This window comes from Lissotriton vulgaris, chromosome 1_1, assembly GCF_964263255.1.
Source record: "Lissotriton vulgaris chromosome 1_1, aLisVul1.2, whole genome shotgun sequence".
Classification (NCBI taxonomy): Eukaryota; Metazoa; Chordata; class Amphibia; order Caudata; family Salamandridae; genus Lissotriton; species Lissotriton vulgaris.
The window spans coordinates 790,955,071-790,980,835 of NC_141685.1; the positions used below are offsets into that span (position 1 = coordinate 790,955,071).

At 47.3% G+C, this 25,765-nt stretch overlaps 1 protein-coding gene across 1 annotated transcript in view; it reads right to left on the reverse strand.

Moving 5' to 3' along the window:
* Positions 1 to 385: 385 nt before the first annotated feature.
* FAM20B (FAM20B glycosaminoglycan xylosylkinase) overlaps positions 386 to 25,765 on the reverse strand; it is a 172,082-nt gene continuing 146,702 nt past the window's right edge. The window contains exons 7-8 of the mRNA XM_086956370.1: positions 7,823 to 7,882; positions 386 to 2,697 (exon numbers count right to left, since the gene is read on the reverse strand). Of these exons, the coding sequence (XP_086812496.1) occupies positions 2,466 to 2,697; positions 7,823 to 7,882 (292 nt within the window). The 3' untranslated portion in view covers positions 386 to 2,465. The remainder of the gene's footprint in view (positions 2,698 to 7,822; positions 7,883 to 25,765) is intronic.

The window sequence follows — 25,765 nt, forward strand, 5'->3', positions numbered from 1 at the left end:
GCAAACAGCTTCCTCTTTTACAGCTGCAAAAGAGAGCACTGCCTGTGCCATGCGGTGTTCAGTGCTCATGGTAACAATGCAGGTCCTACAGCTTTGTGCCAGACATGACACTCCCATCAGGATTGCCAGCAGTTATCTCGTCCACCAGTGCTGGGGCAGGAGGTTTCAGCAAAATTTGAGGGCCTCAGCGGGTGAGAGTCATCCTGGGGAGGCATATTACATCCCTCAGGCACCAGCGTTCTCACCTATTTGCCATCCGCTCTGGACCCCCTGTGTTCCGCAGTAGCCCTGCCATACCCACTTGCGCCCCACTGCCAGGTATGCTGCTGACATCGCCCCCCGAACAGCTCTAGACATATGTAACAAACCAAACAATGCAGCAATGTTGAGTTATCCCTTTTAAAAATGCAACCATATATACATTATCGCAATCATGCAATCGGAAGCCTGGTCTCCCTTAGGTGAATGCACAGTGGGATCCTTGTTCAGAAATTTTGGTGAAGGGGTTATTTGAGATTTAGACCCCACCCCCCGTGACACCTGCCACTTGGCAAAACATGTTTTTTCACATAAAAAACAGCCCTGTTTTTGAAATGATGCTTCTCTTGGACAGTGACTGACGGACGCCCTGAGATCAATTCAGCCCACCTCCAAATTTGTTCTAGAACTCCACTGCTGAACACTGTGGGCCTGTACAATCAAGAGCGTGCACCCAATCTGCTTAAATAACTAGCTTTATAACTATTTCACATACGTGATAGTAAAACCTAGCATAAACACATATGCAGAGGGAGGGGACATTAGGTCTCTTTCTCTCTCTTGAGTCAAGGCCCATACCTCCCCACACTTAAAGGTAATAAATAACTATTACACTCTGCATCTGTCTATATGTACGCATATGTCAACACCAGAAACCCATCTGTGGTGATACTTGAGACATGAAAAACAAATGGAACAGAAGTGGAATTGTCAAACGTGTCCATCACCATGAATTTGTAAACAATTGTAGCAATATTTCACTGATCCTGTAATACACAAAGTAATCCCCAATCATTCGCAAAACTGTCTTGGTGTGTCTCACAGCTGTATCTCAGGATATAACGGTAGTCTAACTTCCAGCAGAAGAACCCCCATATTCTATTAAAACAATAATAATTTAAAAAACCCTTCCTAAATAAATAGCTCCTGACTAGAAAAATAAAAATCTCCAAATAATTGAGAGAATCTAGTTAAATGGTGAGAGTCTGCTCCACCGAGACTGAAAGAGGTCAATGTCACTGGCCAGAAAGTTCAGTGTTTGCAGTTAATTTTGATCGGCGTACGAGGCCTCACCAAACATACCATCGTCAGAAAGGATGATTTCAAAGCCATTTCAAGCAGCAATATCGGTCCATCCACATAAATGCCCTAATGAGTCTCTTAAAGACCAACTTTACTTGTGAAAGTCTTTGGGAGACCCCCCAAAAAGACATTTTTGATTAAGACAAAAATGATAAATAAAACAAGAATCTGGCCCTCTGCATAATTGCAGCAGTAACCATGGTTAGGTTCTGGATAAAGAAGTCCTTTTGGGGTTCCAAATTCTAGAGCGACACGACCATGTCTGCCTGCTGCATGGAGTGCAAGGATAGACAGTCTCCTCCAGCATATGTACCTTGCTCCGTTCCTTTTCACAGACGCCTCTCTCACTTTCCAAGACAGGTGGACATGGCACATATGAAGTGGATGGGTTGGTGACTGAAGGAACAATTACTGGTGAAAATGTAAGCAATGTTTTAGAACTCTGTATAATAATCATCTGATCTTCTTGTAACTCCGTTTACCTTAGTCTTTTGCAAATGGTTCCCACCCTTTGTCATAATCAAGCAAGTGTAGAGGGTCTGCTTTCAACAAAATGAGCCCTAGGACAATTTTGCGGGATTAAATCCATTGTCTGAAGACAACATTTTCACAAACGTCAAGCAGTGGTGGAACAGTTTACACTGCAAGAGCAAACTAGGCATCTTATGGGACACTGACAAATGTTTAGGGCTGCGGTGAGTGTCCAATAAGTAGATACCTAAAATCCTAATTTCCTTGTATTAAATGTAAATCCATCGAGAAATATAAAATTTTGGACCGAACATATTAAAAAAAGAACAACTCACATACCCTATCTGCCTCATCTATCCATGACCCATATTAGAGATGTATTATATCACTTATCACCAACCATGAGGAAGAGGCCCCTGAATATAACTTTGAAATATCCAGAACTACTGGCATCCGTGGCTAGATGTGCTGCCTAGCCCTTAGGGTCCAGAGTTCATGTGTAGAAGTCTAGATTTCCATAAAATCTTGTTAAGCTTCCCAAAATGTTGTTGCTTTGTGAACCGCATTCAGTTTCTTGTCATTGTCCTGGCACAGTTCATCTCCTGGGATTTTTAGTCCAGTACTTGGCGAGGAACCTGTCCTCCAGAAAGTTCTCACAGATGGGAGAGGGGCATTCTGTCCTCTACTAGCACCACTTCGGAACCCAATTGCTCGGTGCACTGCTTTACGGTTGCCAGGATGCCAAGCAGCCGCCGTTCCATTGCTTCCAGGTGAGAGTCCAAAAGCACAGGGGAGATGGGGTCATGGCCCATGGCTTTCTTCATGGCAGACCACAAGGAATTGGATTTCAAGTGGTTTAAACGATTCCATGTAGAGACCCGGATGCTGCAAAGAAAAAAAAAGGAGGCTTGTAAAAGTTAATGTCAGGAAAAATCATCTGAAACAAGCTTTAATAAAAATGCCAGGGTAAATGTAATGTGAAGGAGCGTATGGACAGATCTCAAAAGTGGTTACAATCTAATGCCCTCTCCACTGATGAAGTGTGGCCAAGTGGAGCCCCTGAAAAGAGTGATCTGCATACCTTCAATGATAATCAGAAAACCTTACAACGCATAGAAGTCAATGGATCCCCCATAAACATTTGCTCAAGGTGCACAAACAAGACAATGCATTCCCAAGGAACAAGAGTCAACATAACACAATGGAAATAGACATTCTAGTTTACAAAGTTTTCCTTAAATGTAAACTTCCTTTAACCCCTTCCATGCTGGGCCGTTTCCGCCGCTGTGCGGTAAACAAAAGAACAGGGCGGGGCCGTGACGAACCCCAGCCGTCATCAGCACACGAGCGCCGCAGAGCATGACGGCTGGGGTTCGTCACCAGCATGGAAGGGGTTAAGCACTAACTAGCCCTTCACTCGTGCAGGCAACAGGAGCAACTAAATATTTTCTGGTCACAGGAGCATGACTGAACCGCTGTAGCTATTGGAGATACCTCTAATAGGTTATGTAGTTTTTGTAAAACGGTTTCTGGTGGATACTCAAACACTTTGGGCATCTCCCCAGGCATCTGACTGGATCCAGAAACTCTTGCAATGCTTCTTGTGTGCCAACAAGTGGCTCCAATGACCTCTTTTACCACTTGTCCCACATAAGTATATAACAAGGAACAATATAAAGGATGCCATCCCTATGTGGAACCAATTTAATATTTTGACTTTTTGCGCCACAGAAAGCAGAGCTAACAGAACTGACCTTTCACCAGCAGTGCACAACACCTAACTTGGGGCCTTATTAATATTTGAAAGCCCTCTAAACAGATCGGGAAGTGGGTGGTTGGTGAGCAATCTGCAGTTAGAGCATTCACTAGAAACGCACATTACGGAAGGTAACTTATTCTTCTCACGGATACTTCCAACCACGGATTTTTCATCATGTGAAACAATACCAATCAAGGTGCATCTAGGAAGTGGACTTTATGCCAGGAAATACTACAGGATTAAGCAGGCAAAATTACCTTTCCTGTGGACTCGTGCATCAATGTAGTAGTGTTTGGAGAAAGTATGGACAGACACCAAGGCAGGTGCCTAGCAGATAGCCAAAGCTGGAATGTCCTGAATTAAAGCAGAACCTGAAGGCACTCTGGAGGATTCTTCTCCTTGGGCCGGGCATAACACTTTAATGCAGAGGACAATACGTGTGGACAAGATCAGTTTCTGGATTGTCTTTCCTCTTCTTTGCTCCAGTAACTCAAACAAACAGCTGATTATCCGCCCAATACGTCTTAACAATGTAGAAACTAAAGGCACACTGTATGAAATGGGTTAAGTACTTATAACAAACGATTTTCAGCTGGACATTCCTCTAGATTCACATCTCACATTATTTCCATCTAGAGCTTGGGAAACTGTGTAGACTATTCTTTGTGCGCTTTGACAACAGGTGGAGCCAAAAGGACCTCCCTATGGCATCACAATTAAGCCTACAAAGCTCCTTCACAGTATGTGGACTATGCGCTGTGTTCTGTCAAATATAATTTCACTGCGCCTGATGTGCCCTGCTTCAAACATCAATGTGGCAGTCAGGGGGTCAAATGCTATGACAGAGAAGCAAAAATGGAGCAGAGTTACAATGGCCATGCCACGTAAAGAAAAAGGAAGCGGCGCCTCAGTTTGGGGGGGTGAGGGGGAGACCGACAGATGTCGGTTGTTTGTGTAGAACACCGTTCAAGTGTTACCTGTGTTTTTTATTTTCACCCCTCTTCCTCCATGCAACTGACTGAAAAGCTCTACAGGATAGAAACCGCATTTAGGGTTTCATAGCCTCCTTCTGTAACGAGTGCCCCCTGACCATCAGGGGGTACATAATGCCATCATTCCCAACAACGTCATCACTGTTCTTACTGTCCGAATGTGACTTGCAGTAAAGTAGAAACTTTTTCCTGTAGTGTCCGAAATCTCCTCCCAGTGGGGAAAGCAATTGTATTCGGAGTATTTAATTCTGCCCCCAGAAAAGTCGTTATCCGAGATGGATGCATTATTTCTTCAGATTGATTATGACTTCCAGTGTAAGGCATAAATACCCTTGGCTATGCGCTTGGTACTATGTGCACAAGTTTCTCTTTGTGAACAGCTGCCTGGATAAGCACACATAATTCTTGTAGCATCGAATATGTGCTGCCGCTACTGCCAAGAATTCTGTGAACAATCTTGGTGTCAATGTTTATCAACAAACAATGTCGGGTCCTCTTTTGAGATCAAGAAGCTTGGTAAATACATCCCTTTGCTACTCTTTTGAGTAGTTCCTCACATTTTTCAAAAACAGATCTTAAATTTCTTGTGAGTCAATGTCTTTGTGAGCTTCAAGGTATTCTGCTTTCTTTGACAACATCTTTATATGATACCCATGATTTATTAAATTGATTATCCACTTCTCCGTGGTGATGTTCTGACATTTCAGCATAAAACCACTCATCCCTTCAACTGGGGGATTGTGATTGGAGAGGATCAGCATCGAGTTACATTTTCCTAGACGTGGGACCTTATTGATGGATCGAGGCCAACCACAACGGGGAGGATGAGAGAGTCCACGAAGAATCAACAGCTACACAGTGCATCTACCAGAAAGAACTTCTAAGGTAAGTAACTCATTCTTCCTGCAGAATTTTCACGTTTTGAATAGATACTAAAACGGAACCTATTTGGAGGTGGGTCTATGGATGTATTCAGACCAGAAAGTCTGCAGGACTGGGCCGGCAAAACTCTCCTCTCAGCAAACCCGACTGACCCAATAGTGCATCCCAGGGCGAAGCACACTGCAGCTGCAGATTACATTGAAGGACCCACATGCGCCAACAGGCATGAGTCACCAGCAGAGTGCATGATTTCTAGAGCTCATGCGGCTTCAGAACTATAAAGGCTGGAACAGAAACTCTTGCTTGAAATATGGAGTTCATAGACTGATTGCCCTGAACTCGCTGCTGGAGCAGGAAGGACTTCAGGGCGACTATGTCCAGGACAACCTAAATAAAGAGAATCCTCAGCACTGGCTACAGCTGAGATGTGGGATGGCTGATGGAAAACCCCGGGTTAGACAGTAATGACATTGTAGAAGTACATGAATTAGTGTATCCCCATCCAGCAAAGATATGTCACAATCACATACAAGACCTTTGTAATGAAGAGAGTGGCCCATGTGGCCAGTGCAGTAAGTTGAATGTTGTTTGACCCTACCACAAAGCAATACTTACTGTGGGACAACAGGGATGGCATATGAATGTATAGGTCCTGATGCATCAGGGACACTATCCAGTTATTAGCGTACAAGACCTGAAGAGGCTGAGGAGCATGTGTCATTTTGAACCTCTCTTTTCTGCGGAAGGTTTTCAAGAGTCAGCGTTCTAGACTAATTTTTAATCCACCCACCGTTCTTGGGGACCAGAAACTACCAGGGCTAAAACCCCAGTGCTCTCTCTGCCTTTGGTAACGGTTAGATTTCTCCTTTAGCTATCAAAACTGTATAGACCTTTGATAGAATAGTGGTGTGCTTCACCACACCTTAAGAAAGGGAAGGGCATAACAAAGTTGACTAAGTAAGAAGGACCAATTGGTCCGATTTAATGGAATGCCAGTAAGGTAGGCAATCTTGGATTCTTCCACCATCTTGTCTCAACATGAGAATGCTTGGCAACCAAAAGAGAAAGCTTAAACAGATGTGTCTGGCAAAGAATACAAAGTGTTGCTGCTGTTAGCCTCGTTGTTTGAAACACCCTCTACGCATGCCATCTCAAAAAGTCTGCAAGGTTGCTGAGAAGATTGTAGCTGGCAAAATGAAACATTCCTCTAGTGTTCTCTGAATGTCCTGTATTGCTGGTGGGCCAGGTGAGCAAGGAACAACAACCCCTGTTTACATTTCTCTAATGCTGCATCAGCCTTCTCATTAAAGAACCTATATGCCACAAATAGCATGCCCATTAGGGAAGCTTTGAAGTACTATGAGACTCCAGTAGGAAGCACCCAAGCTTGCCTTCTAATAAGGAGGCAGATAGCCATAGCACAGAAGACAGAGTCTGAATAGTCCAGTCTAGAACCTTCTTCACAGTGATAAGGCAATCATGTACTGTCTGAGCGGCGCATTCTTTTTTCCCTCTGGCAAAGCCAGAAATACCTTGCATATCATTTCCAAAAAGGCATGTGTGTAACAGCCTAAGCATCACATGCATTCAGAGGGCATAAATGTCAAATGTTCAAAGAAGGCCATACCATGGTTTATCTTACTTGTGAAGGCCTGTACTCCTGGCCTCACCTGGAGCGGTCATGAGACCTCACAGATGCTCTTGAAATGGTTTTGATAATGCAGCCAGCACTGAAAAAAGCAATCAAGGCTCATGTTGGTGGCCCAGGTTGCACAATTTCAGTGAAGGGGTTAGGCTTACTCTCTTCTGTGGGGAGAAGCAATTCCAGGAGTTATGCCGCTTTGCGGATCACTACTGTAAAGCAGGCGCTTTCCTATGCACATATTACAAGTGCCATAAATCTACAAAATAAACATCAACGGAATTCAATGAAAAAATAAGGGAAGGTTGCGAGTTTCTATAGTAGGTCCTATCTTTACCATAGACTTTAACCCCCAGGCAGCATTAGGTGTCAGCAGTTATCCATTGGGCAGTGGTCTTAGGCAAACTTCACGTTTCCTTACCTGGGGTGCATCCCTGTCACAGGGCGGGCTTTGTAGAGTCAGTGCTTGTTAATGCAGGTACAGCAGTCATACAGCTGAAGTGTCATCTGCTTATGTAGGCATGGATAGAGGGAGATTTACTATCCTATTCTAGCATTCTAACGAACATCTACTGTATATTTTATATGAGCAACAAACGTTTATTTTAATAGGAAAGCATGTCATTTTCTTTAAACAGGGAGTGTGGGTCTTTATTCAAGATGAAGTGTTTCCTATATTCCCACCGGTGTGGGACCTGCTAACTTTTATCGTGGTCTTCTGAACATCCTACTTACATGCAGCACTGATACAGTGGGGCAAGGATACTCCTTTCATCTACTGTAGGATTTCCAAAGCTGAAAAACAAAGAAATCTCATCAGTTACGCAGACAGAACCAATTAATTAATTTTGCAGACTACTATTTACATAACCAGGAAAGTAACATTGCATCTTAATATCTGCATACATCCTTAAGTTTAGGGATGCAGAAAAACATGCGGATCTGTATTAAAAAAAGACATCCCCTTTTGGTAATACTGTGGTGGCAGATAATGGGACTTCACCTAGATTGACCTTCTTTCACCTCACACTCTCCTTTAAACCTTTCTGACCCTCGATGGCTAAAACAGAATATGCTGGATGAGTAGAAATGTGCCCACATACCTTTGAAGGTTAAACACAAGAGTGGTTCTGTTGGGTAAGACACATTACTTTGACAATACTGTTAAATGCAATTGAGATTAAAAGCTCTCTGATACACATATTCAATGAGAAATAAATGCTAAAGCAATAAAAGGATAAAGTTCATATAGCCAGACGATGGTTTTATATAATAATAATCCACATTTGTAAAGCGCGAACAATCACCCGTAAGGGTCTCTAGGCACTGGGGGTCCTCGGGAAGATTAAGCAAGCTATTGCCCAGAGTCACATGGTGCTGGGCGCCACACCTCTTACTGGTTCAGAATTCATTAATGTTTCATTTGAATTACTTCATTCAATGATAACATTTGATTCATAATATGACCGTCAATAACAAGTGTAATTTAGTGACATTTGGTTGAAAGGTGCTCAGTGCATGAGGCAATATACAGTGATATAAAGTATTACATATATACATTTATATACAAGAGTTTGATTGGCCAGAAGCTAGTTCCCATCCAGGAATTTTAATGTTTTTTTAAGGGATCCTGGAGGTTCTGGACCTGAGATAGGCATCGACATTTCGACCCTGATGCGCCCCAATTGGTGGTCGCGGCGGGTCTTTTTCAAGACCGGTGTGGGAAGGTTGACAGTATGTAGATCAGGAGGAGGAATCTCTGCCTGATGTGGTGCTGTAGATCACAGGTTGCGCATAGAATGGCATGGTATGTGTTAGACCTGTCTGGCTTTTTGACGTAGTCCCTCCTATTTATTATTTATTTTGTCCCCTTTTTGCCCCTCATACCCTTGATAATTTTTGGCCACTGACTTTTTATAGGTGTTGGCCAAGGGGATAGGTGTTCTTTTGTCCCTCATAGTTTTTTACCTCAGGCCCAGAGGCCTGTTCTGTCAGGAAACTCCTGTAATTCACAAAATGGAGGGCCCTAACTGTTTCCAACTGCCACATCCTAGTCAGCCCCATAGGATAACCTTAGGCCTTCCAGAACCTTCTGGAACCTACTGGAGTCTGTGGGGGTGGTCTATATAAGGGCAGAGGTTGGGAAGCCATTTTGTGTTGACCAGAGAGTGGAGGAGTGAGGCAGTGGTGAAAGGAGGAGGACGCACTGGGAGCAGTTAGTTTGTCCCTGTGACAGACAGCCACTACAGGGAGACGTTCCCCCTTCTACCCCTGACCAATCCCTCCCAACCACCTTCTTCTGCTGAGGAAATCAATCTACTTGTGGAGGAAGCCCCCCCTCTAAACTTGATCCCCATTGATCCCTGTCTGGACGCTCTTGTTAGAGGACTTCCCTAACTTCCCATTGCCAGCGCTTCACATACCAGCGTTGAAGGGAAAGCAGCTGAGAGCCCCATGTTGTGCCCGGTGTTCCCTCGATGCGCTGAGGGGAAGACGCGTGACTGCTGAGCCTTGGCGATCTGGGGAGTGAGCGCGCCGCTCTGGAGTGTGCTTCCGGTGGAGCCAGGTGAGGGAAGAGTCTGCGGCATAGGAGCGGAGACAGCGCGGCGCTAAGCGGGAACACTAGTCCCTCGCGCCCGCGCTGCTCAGCTCTGCGGTGGTGGAGGCGGATCTGAGGAGGCGAGGCCTGCGGGAGGCGTGACCGAGGGAGGAGTGAGTGTCCGTATACCGGCGCCCTAAGAAACATCGCTGGAAGCGTCTAAACGACGCGCAAGCTCAGTGGGAGGCCGGCGGAGTGGTCCCAGAGATAACGAACCGGCAGAAGGCGGAGCCGCCTCTCGTCAACGGAGCCAGCGGGAAGCGCCATTGTTTCTTTCCGTTTCCAAAGCCCCTCGCCCAGCGCTGTGAAAAGGAAGCGTGGCTGGCCTGAGGAAACCTGTCAAGCCCCCGCGCTCTGGTAATTGATTTACCCCCACGCCAGCACCAGGCAAGTAGCTGGTTGGGGAAGTGTGGCAGGATCGCCGGAGGCCGGCTGACAGCCAAAAGAGGAGGACTGTGGCAGAACGGCCACTGTGACAGTAAGGAGAGTGGGGGTGAGAAAGGAAGGTGCTGTGCCCTTGTGGTTAATGATAAAGAGTCACAAGATCTAGCGTCTAGCAAGGTGCCCTGACTTCTTGTCATCCTAATTCCTGAGCTGTGTCATAGTAGGTGAGGGGAAGTAGCTTCATTATTCCAACCTCATTTTTACAGGTCTAGGAAACAAACTACTATCAGAAGAGCGCTGACAGTACTCGCCCATAGGGGAACTTCCTTCAGGCATTTATAGCAATTGTTAATGAGTACAGTGAACCTGTGAAATTCCTGCAGTCCACTCTTAGTGTGCATTCTAGTGCTGTATTAAGGTGCAGATAAGGGAGGAGAGATCTTAATATCGTAGTAAAGACGCAGCCAGTGGATTTGGCAGGTTAATGTGATGAAATATATTGTTGTGATTGTTTATTAATGCAAAGTAACACTGCTTAGCAATCCTATTGAGAATTTCCATTCCAAAAGTAAGCATTCCTGAATTGATGACAACTGAATGTTTTGAACTGTAATTCTTTCACAGCCAAAAGAGTATTATTTACTTCACTAGATCAAAGGTATAATTGCTGATTCTAAAAGCGACCTGTAATGTCCTAAGCTGTAAATTCTGAAAACAAAGAGTATATTATTTTTATAAAGCAGTACTTATTTTTCCACATTTTTGGTGTAGTGTTTTCTTTTTGAGTGCTATTGCGTGGTTTTACTGTTGGGTGGTCTGCAACCTTTACACTGTGCCTCTGAAATGTATGTCTTGCCCTAGGCCAGGCTACCCCAGTTCCAACAGATTGGTGCCTAGCGGTGGGATACTGACTTGGTTGCAGCTACTCAGCAGTAATTCAACGTAATACACTAAACCTACACCAGGAGTTTTCTCCTTGCGGCCCTCCTAATTTGTCTTTTTTGATTTTTCCAAATTTGTTCCTGGTGGTGGGTGGAGGTGGCTTTAGGTTGCCCTTGCAACTCTGAAATTTCTGGTGTGTTATCTAGGTTTGCCTGACTCAAAATGGAGTTCGCTTTGGAAAACCTAGAGGTCTATTCTGTGTCACAGTTGAAAATGTTCTGCCAGCAAATGGGGGTATTTTTCAAACATGGTGCCAGGAAGGGGGAGCTCCAGACCAGTCTTAGGGCTTGGGTGGAGGCACACCAAGAAAAGAAGGAGGAGGATGAAGAGGCAGACCAGGACACGGTGGGGGGGGGGGGGGGGGGGGGTGTAGAAGGTTTATTCCGCTCTGAGGGGGAAAACTTACTCCCAGGACCAGTGTCCTACTCCAGAAGGGGCAGTAGCGCCTCTGGGGGAAGCTTAACGGAAGCCGAGCTCACCGATAGGAGGGAGAAAAGACAGTTGAGGTGGGAGTTGGCCAAGTTGGAGAAGGAGAAGGAGGAGAGGAGGATGCTCCATGAGTTTAGATTGAAGGAACTGGAGCTCCAAAGCCTGCGAAGGGGGTCCTCTCCTGAAAGGAATGGTGGCAGGGTACCAAAGGAGACAGCCAGGGAGACCAAACCCTATTTACCAAAAGACCTGATAGCGAGCTTCAGTCAGGGGGACGATATAGCTAAGTGGCTGGCTGCTTATGAGGTTTCTCTGAGGGTTCACGGGGTGCAGGAGAAGCACTGGGGGGGTAGTCTGTACAAGTACATGCCTCCTGCTGGTCGGGACACCTTGCTGGCCCTGGAACCAGAGGAACAAACTAACTACCCCACCATGAAGCTGGCGTTGTTAAGGAAGTTCGGGCTTACCCCAGAAAGGTACCGACAGAAGTTCAGGGAGAGCCACAAATTAAGCACCCAGAACTGGGTGGACTTCCTTGACTACGCCAGAAAGGCCTTAGAGGGTTGGGTCAAGGGCAGTGAGGTAAAAGATTATGAGGGGCTGTACGATCTATTTTTGAGAGAACACCTCCTCGAGAAATGTTTTCCCGAGCTGCGCCAACACCTGGTGGACAGCAAGCTGACCAATCCCCGGAAGCTTGCAGAGGAGGCGGACATCTGGGCAAGTACCCGGGTGTCCTCCAAGGGGACTGGAGGGGAATCTCAAAAAGCCGGACAGGGCGCCCCCCAGAAGAAGGAGGGGGGAGAGAAAAAGAAGGAGTTCTCTAAAGGTCCCCAAAATAACTTCCAAGGGAAGGGAGCAGGTTTCACCCCTAGGGCAAACCCGCCCAGAAACCCTAATCCTGGCCAAAGCCAGCAGCCAAGGGTTCTCCACTGTTTTGAATGTGGTGGTGTTGGACATTATAAGGGGGATGTCAGATGCCCAAAGAGACCACCCCCTCCCACCGGAGGAAAGTCACCGGGAGTAGCTAGTGTAGCGCTCGGGGAGGAGTTGCCCTTAGATAAGGGGGGTGAGTGGGCGGGCGTCACCTTAGTGTCCCTGGGAGAGCGGGAGATGGTTCCAAAGATCCAGGTGCCCCCAAATACTACAAAGTATGGGCAATGGGTTACCATCAATGGCCAGAGAGGGGAGGCTCTGAGAGATACAGGAGCCAGTATGACTATGGTGAGAAGTCAACTGGTGTCTCCAGAGCAGGTTGTTCCTAATGTACTCCACCCCGCCGCGATAGCTGACGGCAGAATGGGCCACTATCCAGTGGCTGAGGTTCCCTTTGAGTGGGAGGGGGTTGCAGGTTCACTTCGAGTTGCCGTAAGCCCTGCCGTGCCAGTCGATTGTCTGTTGGGGAATGACATGGAACACAACACTTGGAGAGAGGTGGAATACCGGACGCATTCTGCGATGCTGGGTACACCTGACTGGGCCTGTGCAAGCACACGGTCTGCGACTGCCCGGAGAGGGAGTTCGCCTGGGTTGGAGCCTGGAACAATGGCCCAACCCGCTGCTAAGAAGGGACAGACCCGGAGACAGAGAAAGCCTGCTCCGGCTTCCACACCCCATGTGACAGATCGGCCACCTGCGGTGGTGGACCAGGAGTCCGTGGAGGCGGAAGTAGACTCTCTGGAGGATTTACCCATCCCTGCGGAGTGGCATGTGGAGGGAGGTCCTACCAGAGAGGAATTCTGTAAGGGGCAGAGGGAGTGCCCCACCCTTGAGGGACTGAGGCGACAGGCTGAAGCCCAAGCAGCAGGTGATGTTACGGGACACTACCATATTTACTGGGAGGATGGACTCCTCTACAGTGAACCCAAGGTACCCTTGCCTGGTTTATCAAGGGCCTTGGTAGTCCCGCAACAGTACTGAGCCTTTCTTTTGGAATTGGCTCATGCCATACCCCTGGAAGGACACTTAGACCAGGACAAGACCTTTGCACGGCTTGTCCTCCACTTTTACTGGCCTCAGATGAAAGTGGCGTCCAACACTTACTGTCGGACATGTGTAACCTGCCAGGCCAGTGGGAAAACAGGGGTGAAGCTAAAGGCTCCCCTGGAACCACTTCCAGTCGTTAGCACACCCTTTGAAAGGGTAGGCATCGACATTGTAGGGCCTTTGGATCCACCAACAACAGCTGGTCACAGGTTTATCCTGGTTCTGGTGGATCATGCCACACGGTACCCAGAGGCAATACCTCTGAGGACAGTCACTGCACCTGTAGTGGCAAGAGCCCTAATGGGAATCTTTACCCGAGTGGGATTTCCCAAGGAAGTTGTGTCTGACAGGGGGACCAACTTCATGTCAGCTTACATGCGGGCAATGTGGAAGGAGTGTGGAGTGACCTACCGGTTCACCACTCCTTATCACCCCCAGTCGAATGGACTGGTTGAGAGGTTTAATAAGACCTTGAAGGGCATGATCAGAAGTCTGCCCGAGAGCCTGCGGAGGAAATGGGACGTCCTCCTACCCTGTTTACTCTTTTCCTACAGGGAAGTGCCCCAGAAGGGAGTGGGCTTCAGCCCCTTTGAGCTTCTGTATGGGCACCCTGTACGCGGTCCTCTCAGCCTGGTGAAGGATGGTTGGGAGAAGTCTCCCAGGAAACCCCCCAGGATGTGGTGAGCTACATGCTGGCCTTCAGGAGCCAAATGGCGAAGTTGTGGAAGCAAGCTTCTGACAACTTGGAGGCCAGCCAGGCAGTCATGAAGGAGTGGTATGACCACAATGCTCACCAGGTGGAATTGGAGCCTGGACAGAAAGTGTGGGTGATGGAGCCTGGAGAGCTTAGCGCCCTCCAGGATCGCTGGACAGGCCCCTTTGAGGTGTTGGAGAAGAAGGGTAAGGCCACATACCTGGTGGACCTTAAGACCCCTCGACAGCCCCTACGGGTGCTGCATGCCAACCGTCTCAAGCCCCACCATGAGAGGCCCGAAGTCATGTTGATGATGGTGACTGACGGGGAAGAGGAAGCGGAAAGAGAACCTCTCCCAGATCTCTTTTCGTCTCAAGAGAAGGATGGGTCAGTGGAGGGAGTGATTCTCTCTCCTACTCTAACTCCTGAGCAACGGGAGGACTGCCGCCAGATCCTGGAGCAGTACTCTTCGTTGTTCTCCCTTGTCCCGGGAAGGACTCACCTGTGTACCCATGACGTGGACACAGGAGACAGCCCACCAGTGAAGTCGAAGACCTACCGGCTGTCTGACAAGGTGAAGGCTAGCATCCATGGAGAGGTTGCCAAGATGCTGGAGCTGGGAGTTATTGAACCTTCCAACAGCCCTTGGTCCAGTCCGGTGGTGCTCGTGCCAAAAGCCGCACCACCAGGCACCACACCTGAACTGAGGTTCTGTGTGGATTACAGAGGACTGAATTCAGTGACAAGGACTGATGCTCATCCGATCCCTAGGGCGGATGAATTGATTGACCGGCTAGGAGCTGCCCAATATCTGAGTACCTTTGACCTCACTTCAGGGTACTGGCAGATCTCCTTGACAGATGGAGCAAGGGAAAGGTCAGCCTTCTCCACGCCTGAGGGACACTACCAGTTCTGTGTGATGCCCTTTGGGCTCAAGAACGCCCCTGCCACATTTCAGCGGCTGGTGAACCAGGTCCTCTCTGGAATGGAGAGTTTCTCTGCTGCTTACTTGGATGACATTGCTGTCTTCAGTAGCAGTTGGGAGGACCATCTGCAGCATTTGCAAGCCGTTCTCCAGGCCCTGAGACAAGCTGGATTGAACATCAAAGCCAGCAAATGCCAGATTGGGCAGGGGTCGGTTGTGTACCTTGGACACTTGGTGGGTAGGGGGACTGTGCAGCCCCTGCAGGCGAAGATTGAGGCGATCATGGCCTGGGAACCCCCCAAGACACAGACTGAGGTCCGAGCTTTCCTGGGCCTCACAGGCTACTACCGTCGCTTTGTGAAGGGGTATGGCACTATTGTAGCACCCCTCACAGAGCTCACCTCCAAGAAACAACCTCGACGGGTAGTTTGGACAGGAGCTTGTCAGCAAGCTTTCGAGAAATTGAAGCAGGCGATGTGTGCGGCACCGGTCCTGAAGGCCCCAGACTTCTCCAAGGAGTTCATTGTCCAAACAGATGCATCAGAACATGGCATTGGGGCAGTGTTATCGCAACTAAATGAAGAGGGCCTGGATCAACCTGTAGTCTTCTTATCCAGGAGACTGCTTCCCCGGGAACAGAAGTGGAGTGCCATTGAGAGGGAAGCTTTTGCGGTGGTGTGGGCTCTGAAGAAGCTGCGGCCATACCTTTTTGGCTCGCACTTCCTGGTTCAGACTGACCACCGACCCCTTCGTTGGCTGATGCAAATGAAGGGGGGAAATCCCAAGTTGTTGAGGTGGTCCATCTCCCTACAGGGAATGGACTTCCGGGTGGAACATCGGCCTGGAGTGGACCACGCCAATGCAGACGGTCTCTCCAGGTATTTCCGCCTTAGTGATGAGGACTCCCAAGGGGTTGGGTAGTTCTCCCCACTTTCAGCTGGGGGAGGACGCGTGTTAGACCTGTCTGGCTTTTTGACGTAGTCCCTCCTATTTATTATTTATTTTGTCCCCTTTTTGCCCCTCATACCCTTGATAATTTTTGGCCACTGACTTTTTATAGGTGTTGGCCAAGGGGATAGGTGTTCTTTTGTCCCTCATAGTTTTTTTACCTCAGGCCCAGAGGCCTGTTCTGTCAGGAAACTCCTGTAATTCACAAAATGGAGGGCCCTAACTGTTTCCAACTGCCACATCCTAGTCAGCCCCATAGGATAACCTTAGGCCTTCCAGAACCTTCAGGACCCTACTGGACTCTGTGGGGGTTGTCTATATAAGGGCAGAGGTTGGGAAGCCATTTTGTGTTGACCAGAGAGTGGAGGAGTGAGGCAGTGGTGAAAGGAGGAGGACGCACTGGGAGCAGTTAGTTTGTCCCTGTGACAGACAGCCACTACAGGGAGACGTTCCCCCTTCTACCCCTGACCAATCCCTCCCAACCACCTTCTTCTGCTGAGGAAATCAATCTACTTGTGGAGGAAGCCCCCCCTCTAAACTTGAGCCCCATTGATCCCTGTCTGGACGCTCTTGTTAGAGGACTTCCCTAACTTCCCATTGCCAGCGCTTCACATACCAGCGTTGAAGGGAAAGCAGCTGAGAGCCCCGTGTTGTGCCCGGTGTTCCCTCGATGCGCTGAGGGGAAGACGCGTGACTGCTGAGCCTTGGCGATCTGGGGAGTGAGCGCGCCGCGCTGGAGTGTGCTTCCGGTGGAGCCAGGTGAGGGAAGAGACTGCGGCATAGGAGCGGAGACAGCGCGGCGCTAAGCGGGAACACTAGTCCCTCGCGCCCGCCCTGCTCAGCTCTGCGGTGGTGGAGACGGATCTGAGGAGGCGAGGCCTGCGGGAGGCGTGACCGAGGGAGGAGTGAGTGTCTCGGAGGCGAGCCGCCTCCGTATACCGGCGCCCTAAGAAACATCGCTGAAAGCGTCTAAACGACGCGCAAGCTCAGTGGGAGGCCGGCAGAGTGGTCCCAGAGATAATGAACCGGCGGAAGGCGGAGCTGCCTCTCGTCAACGGAGCCAGCGGGAAGCGCCATTGTTTCTTTCCGTTTCCAAAGCCCCTCGCCCAGCGCTGTGAAAAGGAAGCGTGGCTGGCCTGAGGAAACCTGTCAAGCCCCCGCGCTCTGGTAATTGATTTACCCCCACGCCAGCACCAGGCAAGTAGCTGGTTGGGGAAGTGTGGCAGGATCGCCGGAGGCCGGCTGACGGCCAAAAGAGGAGGACTGTGGCAGAACGGCCACTGTGACAGTAAGGAGAGTGGGGGTGAGAAAGGAAGGTGCTGTACCCTTGTGGTTAATGATAAAGAGTCACAAGATCTAGCGTCTAGCAAGGTGCCCTGACTTCTTGTCATCCTAATTCCTGAGCTGTGTCATAGTAGGTGAGGGGAAGTAGCTTCATTATCCCAACCTCATTTTTACAGGTCAAGGAAACATAAACTACTATCAGAAGAGCGCTGACAGTACTCACCCATAGGGGAACTTCCTTCAGGCATTTATAGCAATTGTTAATGAGTACAGTGAACCTGTGAAATTCCTGCAGTCCACTCTTAGTGTGCATTCTAGTGCTGTATTAAGGTGCAGATAAGGGAGGAGAGATCTTAATATCGTAGTAAAGACGCAGCCAGTGGATTTGGCAGGTTAATGTGATGAAATATATTGTTGTGATTGTTTATTAATGCAAAGTAACACTGCTTAGCAATCCTATTGAGAATTTCCATTCCAAAAGTAAGCATTCCTGAATTGATGACAACTGAATGTTTTGAACTGTAATTCTTTCACAGCCAAAAGAGTATTATTTACTTCACTAGATCAAAGGTATAATTGCTGATTCTAAAAGCGACCTGTAATGTCCTAAGCTGTAAATTCTGAAAACAAAGAGTATATTATTTTTATAAAGCAGTACTTATTTTTCCACATTTTTGGTGTAGTGTTTTCTTTTTGAGTGCTATTGCGTGGTTTTACTGTTGGGTGGTCTGCAACCTTTACACTGTGCCTCTGAAATGTATGTCTTGCCCTAGGCCAGGCTACCCCAGTTCCAACAGAATGGTATTAAAAAGTGCGCTTAGAATGGTCTGTCCTAGTGCTCTTCACTTTACGCTTATGGATCAAGAAAATAGTACCCATCAAATATGTGAATTGAGGGCAGGGTGGCTGCTTTACAAATATCATCTAATGTCAGTTTGCCTAAAAAGGCAATTTTTCCCCATTAGGAGAAGAGTGACCTTTTGGGATGCTAGGGAGTATGCATTTTACCTTAGCATAACACGTGTATACATCTTACCATCTGTAGGAAGGTGGATATCTGACTATGGTTACCCCCAACCTTTTGTTTAGCTGGTTTTCGACTTAGTTGGCCTGGGATCCTGCTATCCAGGACCCCAGGCTTCCTGCTCTCTCTGTTAAAATGGACTCCATGTACCTTAGGTACATAGCTAATTGGATACTGGGTCACCTTATCAGCCCCTGTACAGTGTACCTTGGGTACCCAGGGCATAGGTGCACCCAGGGCCTACCAGGGGCTGGAGCATGTATTATGCCATCCCTGGCTGGCCATCCAAATCTGACACAACTGGCTGATCAATCAGCTGGGGTAAGGTGGTGTAATCACCCTTTGCTTTAGATGTAGTATACCTATATCTAAACCTAGAATAGACACATATACTCTTATAAGTCACTCCTATGGCAGGTCTTAACAATCCTGGAGGCAGAGTGCTTGGAATTATGTGAGATAGTGCTCTGGCATGAGCTGAGCCAGTCTACAGCTTTCGGAACCATGTCCTTTAGCTGTTTCCATGATAACGCGATACCATATACTCTTAAGTGCATTATAACCTCACGCTTATTGCTAACTTTGGCATAGCATTATCAAAACATGTCGAGTAAGGTGTCATACAAATTGGAATACTACCCCCTCGCCAATTCTGGCGACGGGGGTAGCATTCCACCCTTTTAGAGGGACACAACATGTACCTAACTGTGAGCCCCGGTTAAAGTTAACTCGAGCCTCAGCATCACAAAATGGATGCTGCCACCGCAGACACAAGTCTGACCTCCTGCTGCTTGGAGTCCTTCCAGCGAGGGAGGCTTGGACAAAGGGTTTCCTGCCTTGGGAGGTGCTAGCACCACCCCAGACAGGATTTTGTGTATTAGGTAGGACCGGGCTGAAAGGAATGAGACATGCCTGGGGCACACAAGGTGCCCTATGCATACACCGGTTCAAACCAGTTGCTGGGGCACTCCAACCCCAGCGTGACACCGGACAAAGGATAGGGGCTGTACTCACCCCCCTTCCTGGTCCCACCCATAGGAGGGACCTAGTGATAGTACAGCCCCCTTTAGCAGGATAAAGGTAGGAGCTGGTCCCATTCCAAATCAGATTAATCCTGAACTGAAATTCTACAAGAAGAAACTCTGAACTTCGACTTTCTACACAGAAGACTGAAGAAATCTCCCTTGTGGACAAGGAGTGTCCACCCTGCACAAGCAGGCACCATCAGCGTCCAGCGGCTTCACTTTGTCGTCTTCCCTCGAGGATCCAGACTTCAGAGCCCGACGAGACCCGGATTCCCAGACCTCTCCGACCTCTACCTACATCTGCAGCACAGCTGAGATCCGTGGGTGCGACGAGACATGTGGGACCGGCCATCTTGGAGAAATTGCACTTCGCTTCCAGCAAGACTTCTGAGGTAACCTTGATGAAGTGCTTTGGGGACTGAGAAGCCCCAGCCCCGAGCAGCTCCTGCACCGAAGACCAGCCCTCCAGCATCCAAGAGATCTGCGTGGGGCCCTTCTGCCTGGTTGCTGGTCGATGCGTTGTCTGGTCACTTGCCGGCTGGCTAGTGGCCTCCTAGACGACTATCCACAACATCAACACCGCTGGTCTGGTTGCTCCAGACTGGCCCTTGTTTCCTTCCAAAAGAGAGGCAAACCCGGACCCTCCTGGTACACACCAGACGTCTTTTCCACTCACCTCGTGGGTTGCCTTTGCCAAGGCCTGTTGACTCCAAACCCAGATCCGACAGCGAGAGCCTGCATCGGACAGCTCGTGCCTCCATCCTGGTCGTCGAAGACACCACCTGCCTGGTCCATGTGGCTGCAGAGTCAAGCGTCCACTCTTCACCTGATCGCGATGACAGCCTCTGGTTCCTTCCTGGTTCCACTCCAGTCACTGGCTAGTGACTTTGAACATTGTCCCCTCTGCTTTCAGGTCTTCAGCTTCACTGATCCACCCTTGGATCACACCGGACATCTTCCTCCTGGTCGCCTGCAGCATCTTTTCTTTCAGGCTCCATAAACTTCAACGCAGAAACCAGACACGACTGCGCACCTATGCACCCGCAGTCCGTGGGTGAGGTAACAAGAGCATTTCGGTGCTCAAGGGTAGATTAACTCTCCTAGTGTCCAGATTCACAGTCATTTTAGTCCTATCTAGTCAGGATTGTTCGTACTCACCTTTTTCTTGAACTGTACTGTCCATAGACGTTGTTACGCATCTCGCGTGTGAGTTCACACTATGCACACGCGTTCCGTGGGCCTCCTATTACTTACCTAAAGTTAGGGTAGTGTAGTCCCAGCGATCCTACAGCCTCTGGACAGCTCCATTCCTTTAATCGACTTCCTTATACCACTTGTTTAGTATATGGTTTGTTGCGCCCCTAGGGCGACATTGTAACTCGTGCAACTTAACGTATTTTTCCTAAGAGTCTTGTCATGTGCTTAGCCCTCTGATCTCATAAAGAGTTCAGAGGTGTTTGTTAGTTAATAAATATCTTGTTTATTTTCATAACTACCTGTGTGGTGTCCTTTCATTTGGTATTCAAGGGGTTATATGTGGTAAAACAGCTGGCTTCACATGCCAAAAGAGTTTAGCCTAAGACTGCTTTGTCCATGCTACCATTAGGATAGCTGGTCTATAAGGTTGACTTACAACCAATCACCATAAGGGTTGTTTGGACTGATACAAGGTGATCACTAGAACTAGTGAGCATCATATATCAGGCCAACTTCTCACACCATCCATACAACAATTTCAGCCTTGGAATTGCCATTACCAAAAGGGGGAAAGACAACACAACATCAATTTGTTCTAAACGTTCTTTACTCAATACATAAGACGACTTTGTAGAAGTAGTGAATGGAAAGATAGCTCAGCAAGTGTTTGTGGCGTTAGGAAAAAAGACAGTAGTTGGTTTATATGAAAAGGTGAAAAAAGTTGGCAAGAATAGTTGATGCGCTTGAGACAATTCTGTCTCCATGCACTGGGAAAGATAGTTTTTCCACTGACAACGCTTATAACTTAGTTGCAATTAGAAGTTCAGTGTTACTAAAAAAAACTGTCACTAAAAAGAAATGTAGTGGAGTGCTGTTCCTCAAATATTGGTCACATAATACCCGTAGTATTGGGACAGTAACATTGGTTTGAAATTTCCACTTACGCAACTATGCAACTATTGCTGCAAAATGAACTCTTACTGAAATGTACGTTAGACCCAACCAGTAAAATCGCGAACCGAGACTTGCAAAGTGTTTGAGATCTTTTACAGTGATGTACAAAATGCTACCACAGTACAGGACACTATTATGCAACAGTATGTCTGGAAAAAAGGTGGCGCAGTGCAGTTGCAACAAGACAGGATGAAGCTCACTCATAGGGCGAGCTGAAGCAACCACAAGTAGACCAATTTTGAGAGTCAGGCGGGCAACAAGAACCTGTGCATTAGCTCGAAGGGACAGCACATAAGGAAGGTCAGGACCAACTTGAGATACCACATGGTCACACACAGGACTTTAGAGGACACATGTGACAAACCATTTAAAAATCTTATCACAACATGTGATTTACACAAAGACGGCTAATCTGGCGAACGCAAAAAAGCTGGAAAGGCCAGACAGACACCCTCTAATGGTACTCACTGCCAAGTCCTTGCAGGGCCAAGGGCAAAACGAAAACAAAACATCGGAAAGTTTAGTCTGCAATGGGTCCGTGTTTCCAGCTCCACATCAGCTCAAACTAGCACCGCATAAATGCATTTTGTATTGGGATGACATGCAGAAAGATGGACATCCACGTCCTCTGGTGGAGATCAAATGCAGTCAACTGCCAACGCTCAGCCTCCACACATGGAAGTGCAGATTGTGCAGGCCGGGTAGAACCCATTGTGACAGAAGGTCCTCCCAGAGTGGCTGTCCGATCAGGGGGCTAAATGCACATGCCCAGAATTTGCCATTATCCCACTCTCCTGACTAGGAGGACTTGGGCCAGGTCATTCATGGTCCTCAGAAGTCAAAGCAGGAGTGATAGCAGCAGAAAAGAATACAGGAGCACCATCATCCAGTCTAGCCTGAATGCATCTCCTAGAGAACGCTTTTTAGCAAACTCCATATGACAGAAACAATGGTTCCCGTGGAAAGATACTTTTCTATATTGATAGTACTCTGCACAATGGCAATAATTAAGGGTTACATATTGTCTGAAAAGAGACCAAGAACACATCCGTCTGTATTTCTGATTATATATATATATATATAATATATATTATTTTTTCAAAGTGTATATAAATATGTAGGAAAACCACGAAAAATACAGTAGTGAGATTTATAAGCACAGGTGCACCACATATAGGAATTGTGCAAACTAGGTCACAAGTTTGTCACAAAAGATACCAAGAATCAATTCCAAAGCGGTTTTTAACAAAAGGGTCTTTTCTTTATTAATCCATTTGTCAAAGAACACAGCAGACGCGTTTCATCCCAAACGGGACTTCTTCAGGGCAAGATAAAATGAAGGGGCTCCTTAAGTAAAGCAGCAAATCGTTGGGGATGAGCAAATGCGCAGCCGATAGCTGTGTTATGTACATTCTAAAGGTCTATTTAGATGAACGTTATGTTCGCGAGGGAAACCCAATTTCTGTAAAGATTACGACGAACAGCAAATTTGAACTGGTACAATTTCCAAGCAAGGAAACAATGTCTGTATGAGTCCAAAGATAAGAAGCCTTGATATATTTCTTAATGTACTGAGCCCTATTGCAATGGCTCCGATCGGCAGTCCCCTGTTTAGGACCCAATAACAAACGGAAATCCGTGGCCGACTCGCGGAAAAAGAATGATGACGAAAATACGATCCCCCTCTTGTCTTCTCCAGCACGTATAGCACCCATTGAAGAATTGTACCTTTTAAATTCAACTTGCACACTTACCTTGCTTTCCAGTGTTTCCCGTCTGTCACAGCTCTTTGTGCCGCTTGTGCGGAGAAATGCTGTAGGTCACACCTCCTTCCCTCACACTCCACCCCCACTTCAGGCCGGCTGGCGGGAGCCGTGAAAGGATTTAAACAAGATCCCCCCCGCCCCCTCCGCCGGACGCGCAGCAGGCGCGCCGAAGGAAACCCCGTCTGCGCCCGAACGGGGCCGGGGGCCACCCCTTATGCTCATTTATTTCAATATTCCAGGAGTGAATTACTCTCCTATCGAAATAATGACTGTATTAGTGACATCACTCCCTCTGTAGAGAATGAGAATATTTTAGCCGCTAGACTCACTTTTCCGGTAATTGATTTTAAAACTCACCCTTCACATGCCCTTATCTGCTGGTCCTGCTACGCAATTCATTAAAGAACCAAAATGCCTTAAAGTTCACTACTTGAACACCCGATCACTGGTGAGACATCAATTGGATATTTTTCAGCTTCTAGACTCTGAGAAGCCAGACATCCTTCTTCTCACAGAAACATGGATGACTGAGGAATCCGTCCTTGATATTTTGGCCGCAATCCAAAACAAGTATTACATTTTGCAGGCCAACCGTCCCACAGGAAAAACTGGTGAGGGGTGGAAGCTATAATACATCATGATCATCAGTTCACCTCCTTGGTTATCAAGGTTCCACCCTCAGTTGATAGCTTAGTCTTAAAATTTGAATCCCCCTAGTTTCCTTTCATCTGTGCTCTGCTCTATAGACCGCCTCAATATATGCCTTCATTCCTCCAAGTGTTGGGTGAAATGATATCTCACTTTGTCATAAGTAACGCCAGATTTTTGATCATTGGGGATTTTAATTATTGGCCCAGTGTTACGGGAGAGTGCCCCAATTCAAATGCACTAACTGAGCTTCTAACGGGGATGAATTGTACCCAGCATATTAAGGATGCAACTCACATAAAAGGTCATGTTCTCGATCAGATATGGACATCCAATTAGGAGATTTCCTCTCTAATGAACTCCCCTTGCATCCGGTTCGATCATTTTTTAATAACGTTCTTTCTTAGTGTCACTCCCCCCTCAAAACCACTTAACCCTAAGAATGTATTGTCTAGAAACTGGTGACTTATTAATATGGATCAATTTAGATCACTACTAATAGACACAGCTCCATCTGCACTTGAGGCATTTCAGACTCAGCCTGAGAGCATTAAGACTTGGCTCGAGCTGGTCAGTGACTGTTTAGCTCCTCTTAAGAAAATCACCATTTTAAGACCCCATGATTCTCAACGTTGGTTCTCCGATGTTTTAAAAAATAAGAAACTCACCCTAAGACAGGCAGAACGAGCCTGGAGACACCACTATCTTCCGGATAAGAGGAACATTTATGTAGCCCTCCAGAAAGATTTTAAAAAGGAGATTACTCGAGCCAAGGAAGCCTATTTCTCAGACAAAGTTATTAACTCTAACAAACCTAAAGACATTTTTTACATTGTGGATGAGCTCTCTAAGCCTGATAGGATTATGCCAAAGCCAGTTCCAACACAGAATCTTTGCGACTCTTTGAACTCCTTTTTTATTGAGAAAATTGCAGTCATTAAAGCAAGTATTCCTCCTTCTAGTCCCCCTATGTAGGTCTCGAACAATGGTCAGAATGATAGCCATCTGTATCATATTCCTCTGATCTCAAAGGAGGCTTTTTTAGCATTAATTAAAAAAGTTGACTCAGGCTCTCCTTCCAATTGCTGTCCCCCTCACATTCTTTGAGAAGCTTTTTCCACTTGTCCTGATCCCCCTCTCTCTTTTCTTAACAATTCACTTAATTTGGGGATTGTTCCTGCTGAACTTAAAAATGCAGAAATTATTCCCATTTTGAAAAAAACGGGAGTGGATCCGGCTATATTGAGTAATTACCGCCCCATTTCCCTTTTGCCCTATTTGGGCAAAGTCTTGGAGGCAAATGTGGCCAGCTGTCTGAGTTCATTCATTGAACAGCATCATATCTTGGATACCCATCAGGCAGGTTTTAGACCTGTCCATTCTACGGAATCGGTCATACTGACTGTAATGGATGAACTTAGAAAAGGGTCCGATAATGGTACCCGCCAGGCCCTGGTCCTTTTGGATTTATCAGCAGCCTTCGACACGGTCGATCATAAGATCCTGATCGACCGTGTCCGAAGTGCGGGGATTCAGGGGCTGGTGTTGGCTTTCTTCTTTTCTCAGCAACCGCTTTCAAGCAGTGCGGCTGGCCAATTTTTCCTCCAACAAGAGGGAATTGACCTGTGGAGTCCCTCAGGGCTCTTCTCTATCTCCTCTTCTGTTTAATTTGTACCTGCTACCGTTAATTCATTCTCTGAGAGAACAAAGGGTTGGGACTTTTAATTATGCTGACGACCTTCAATTGGTGTTTGAAATTGATTCGTCAGCATCATCAATTACCCACTTCCAATCGACCATGGTTTTCATCAGGGATTGGATGAATGATAACCAACTTAACTCAACCCTGATAAAACCGAGCTGATCCTCACAG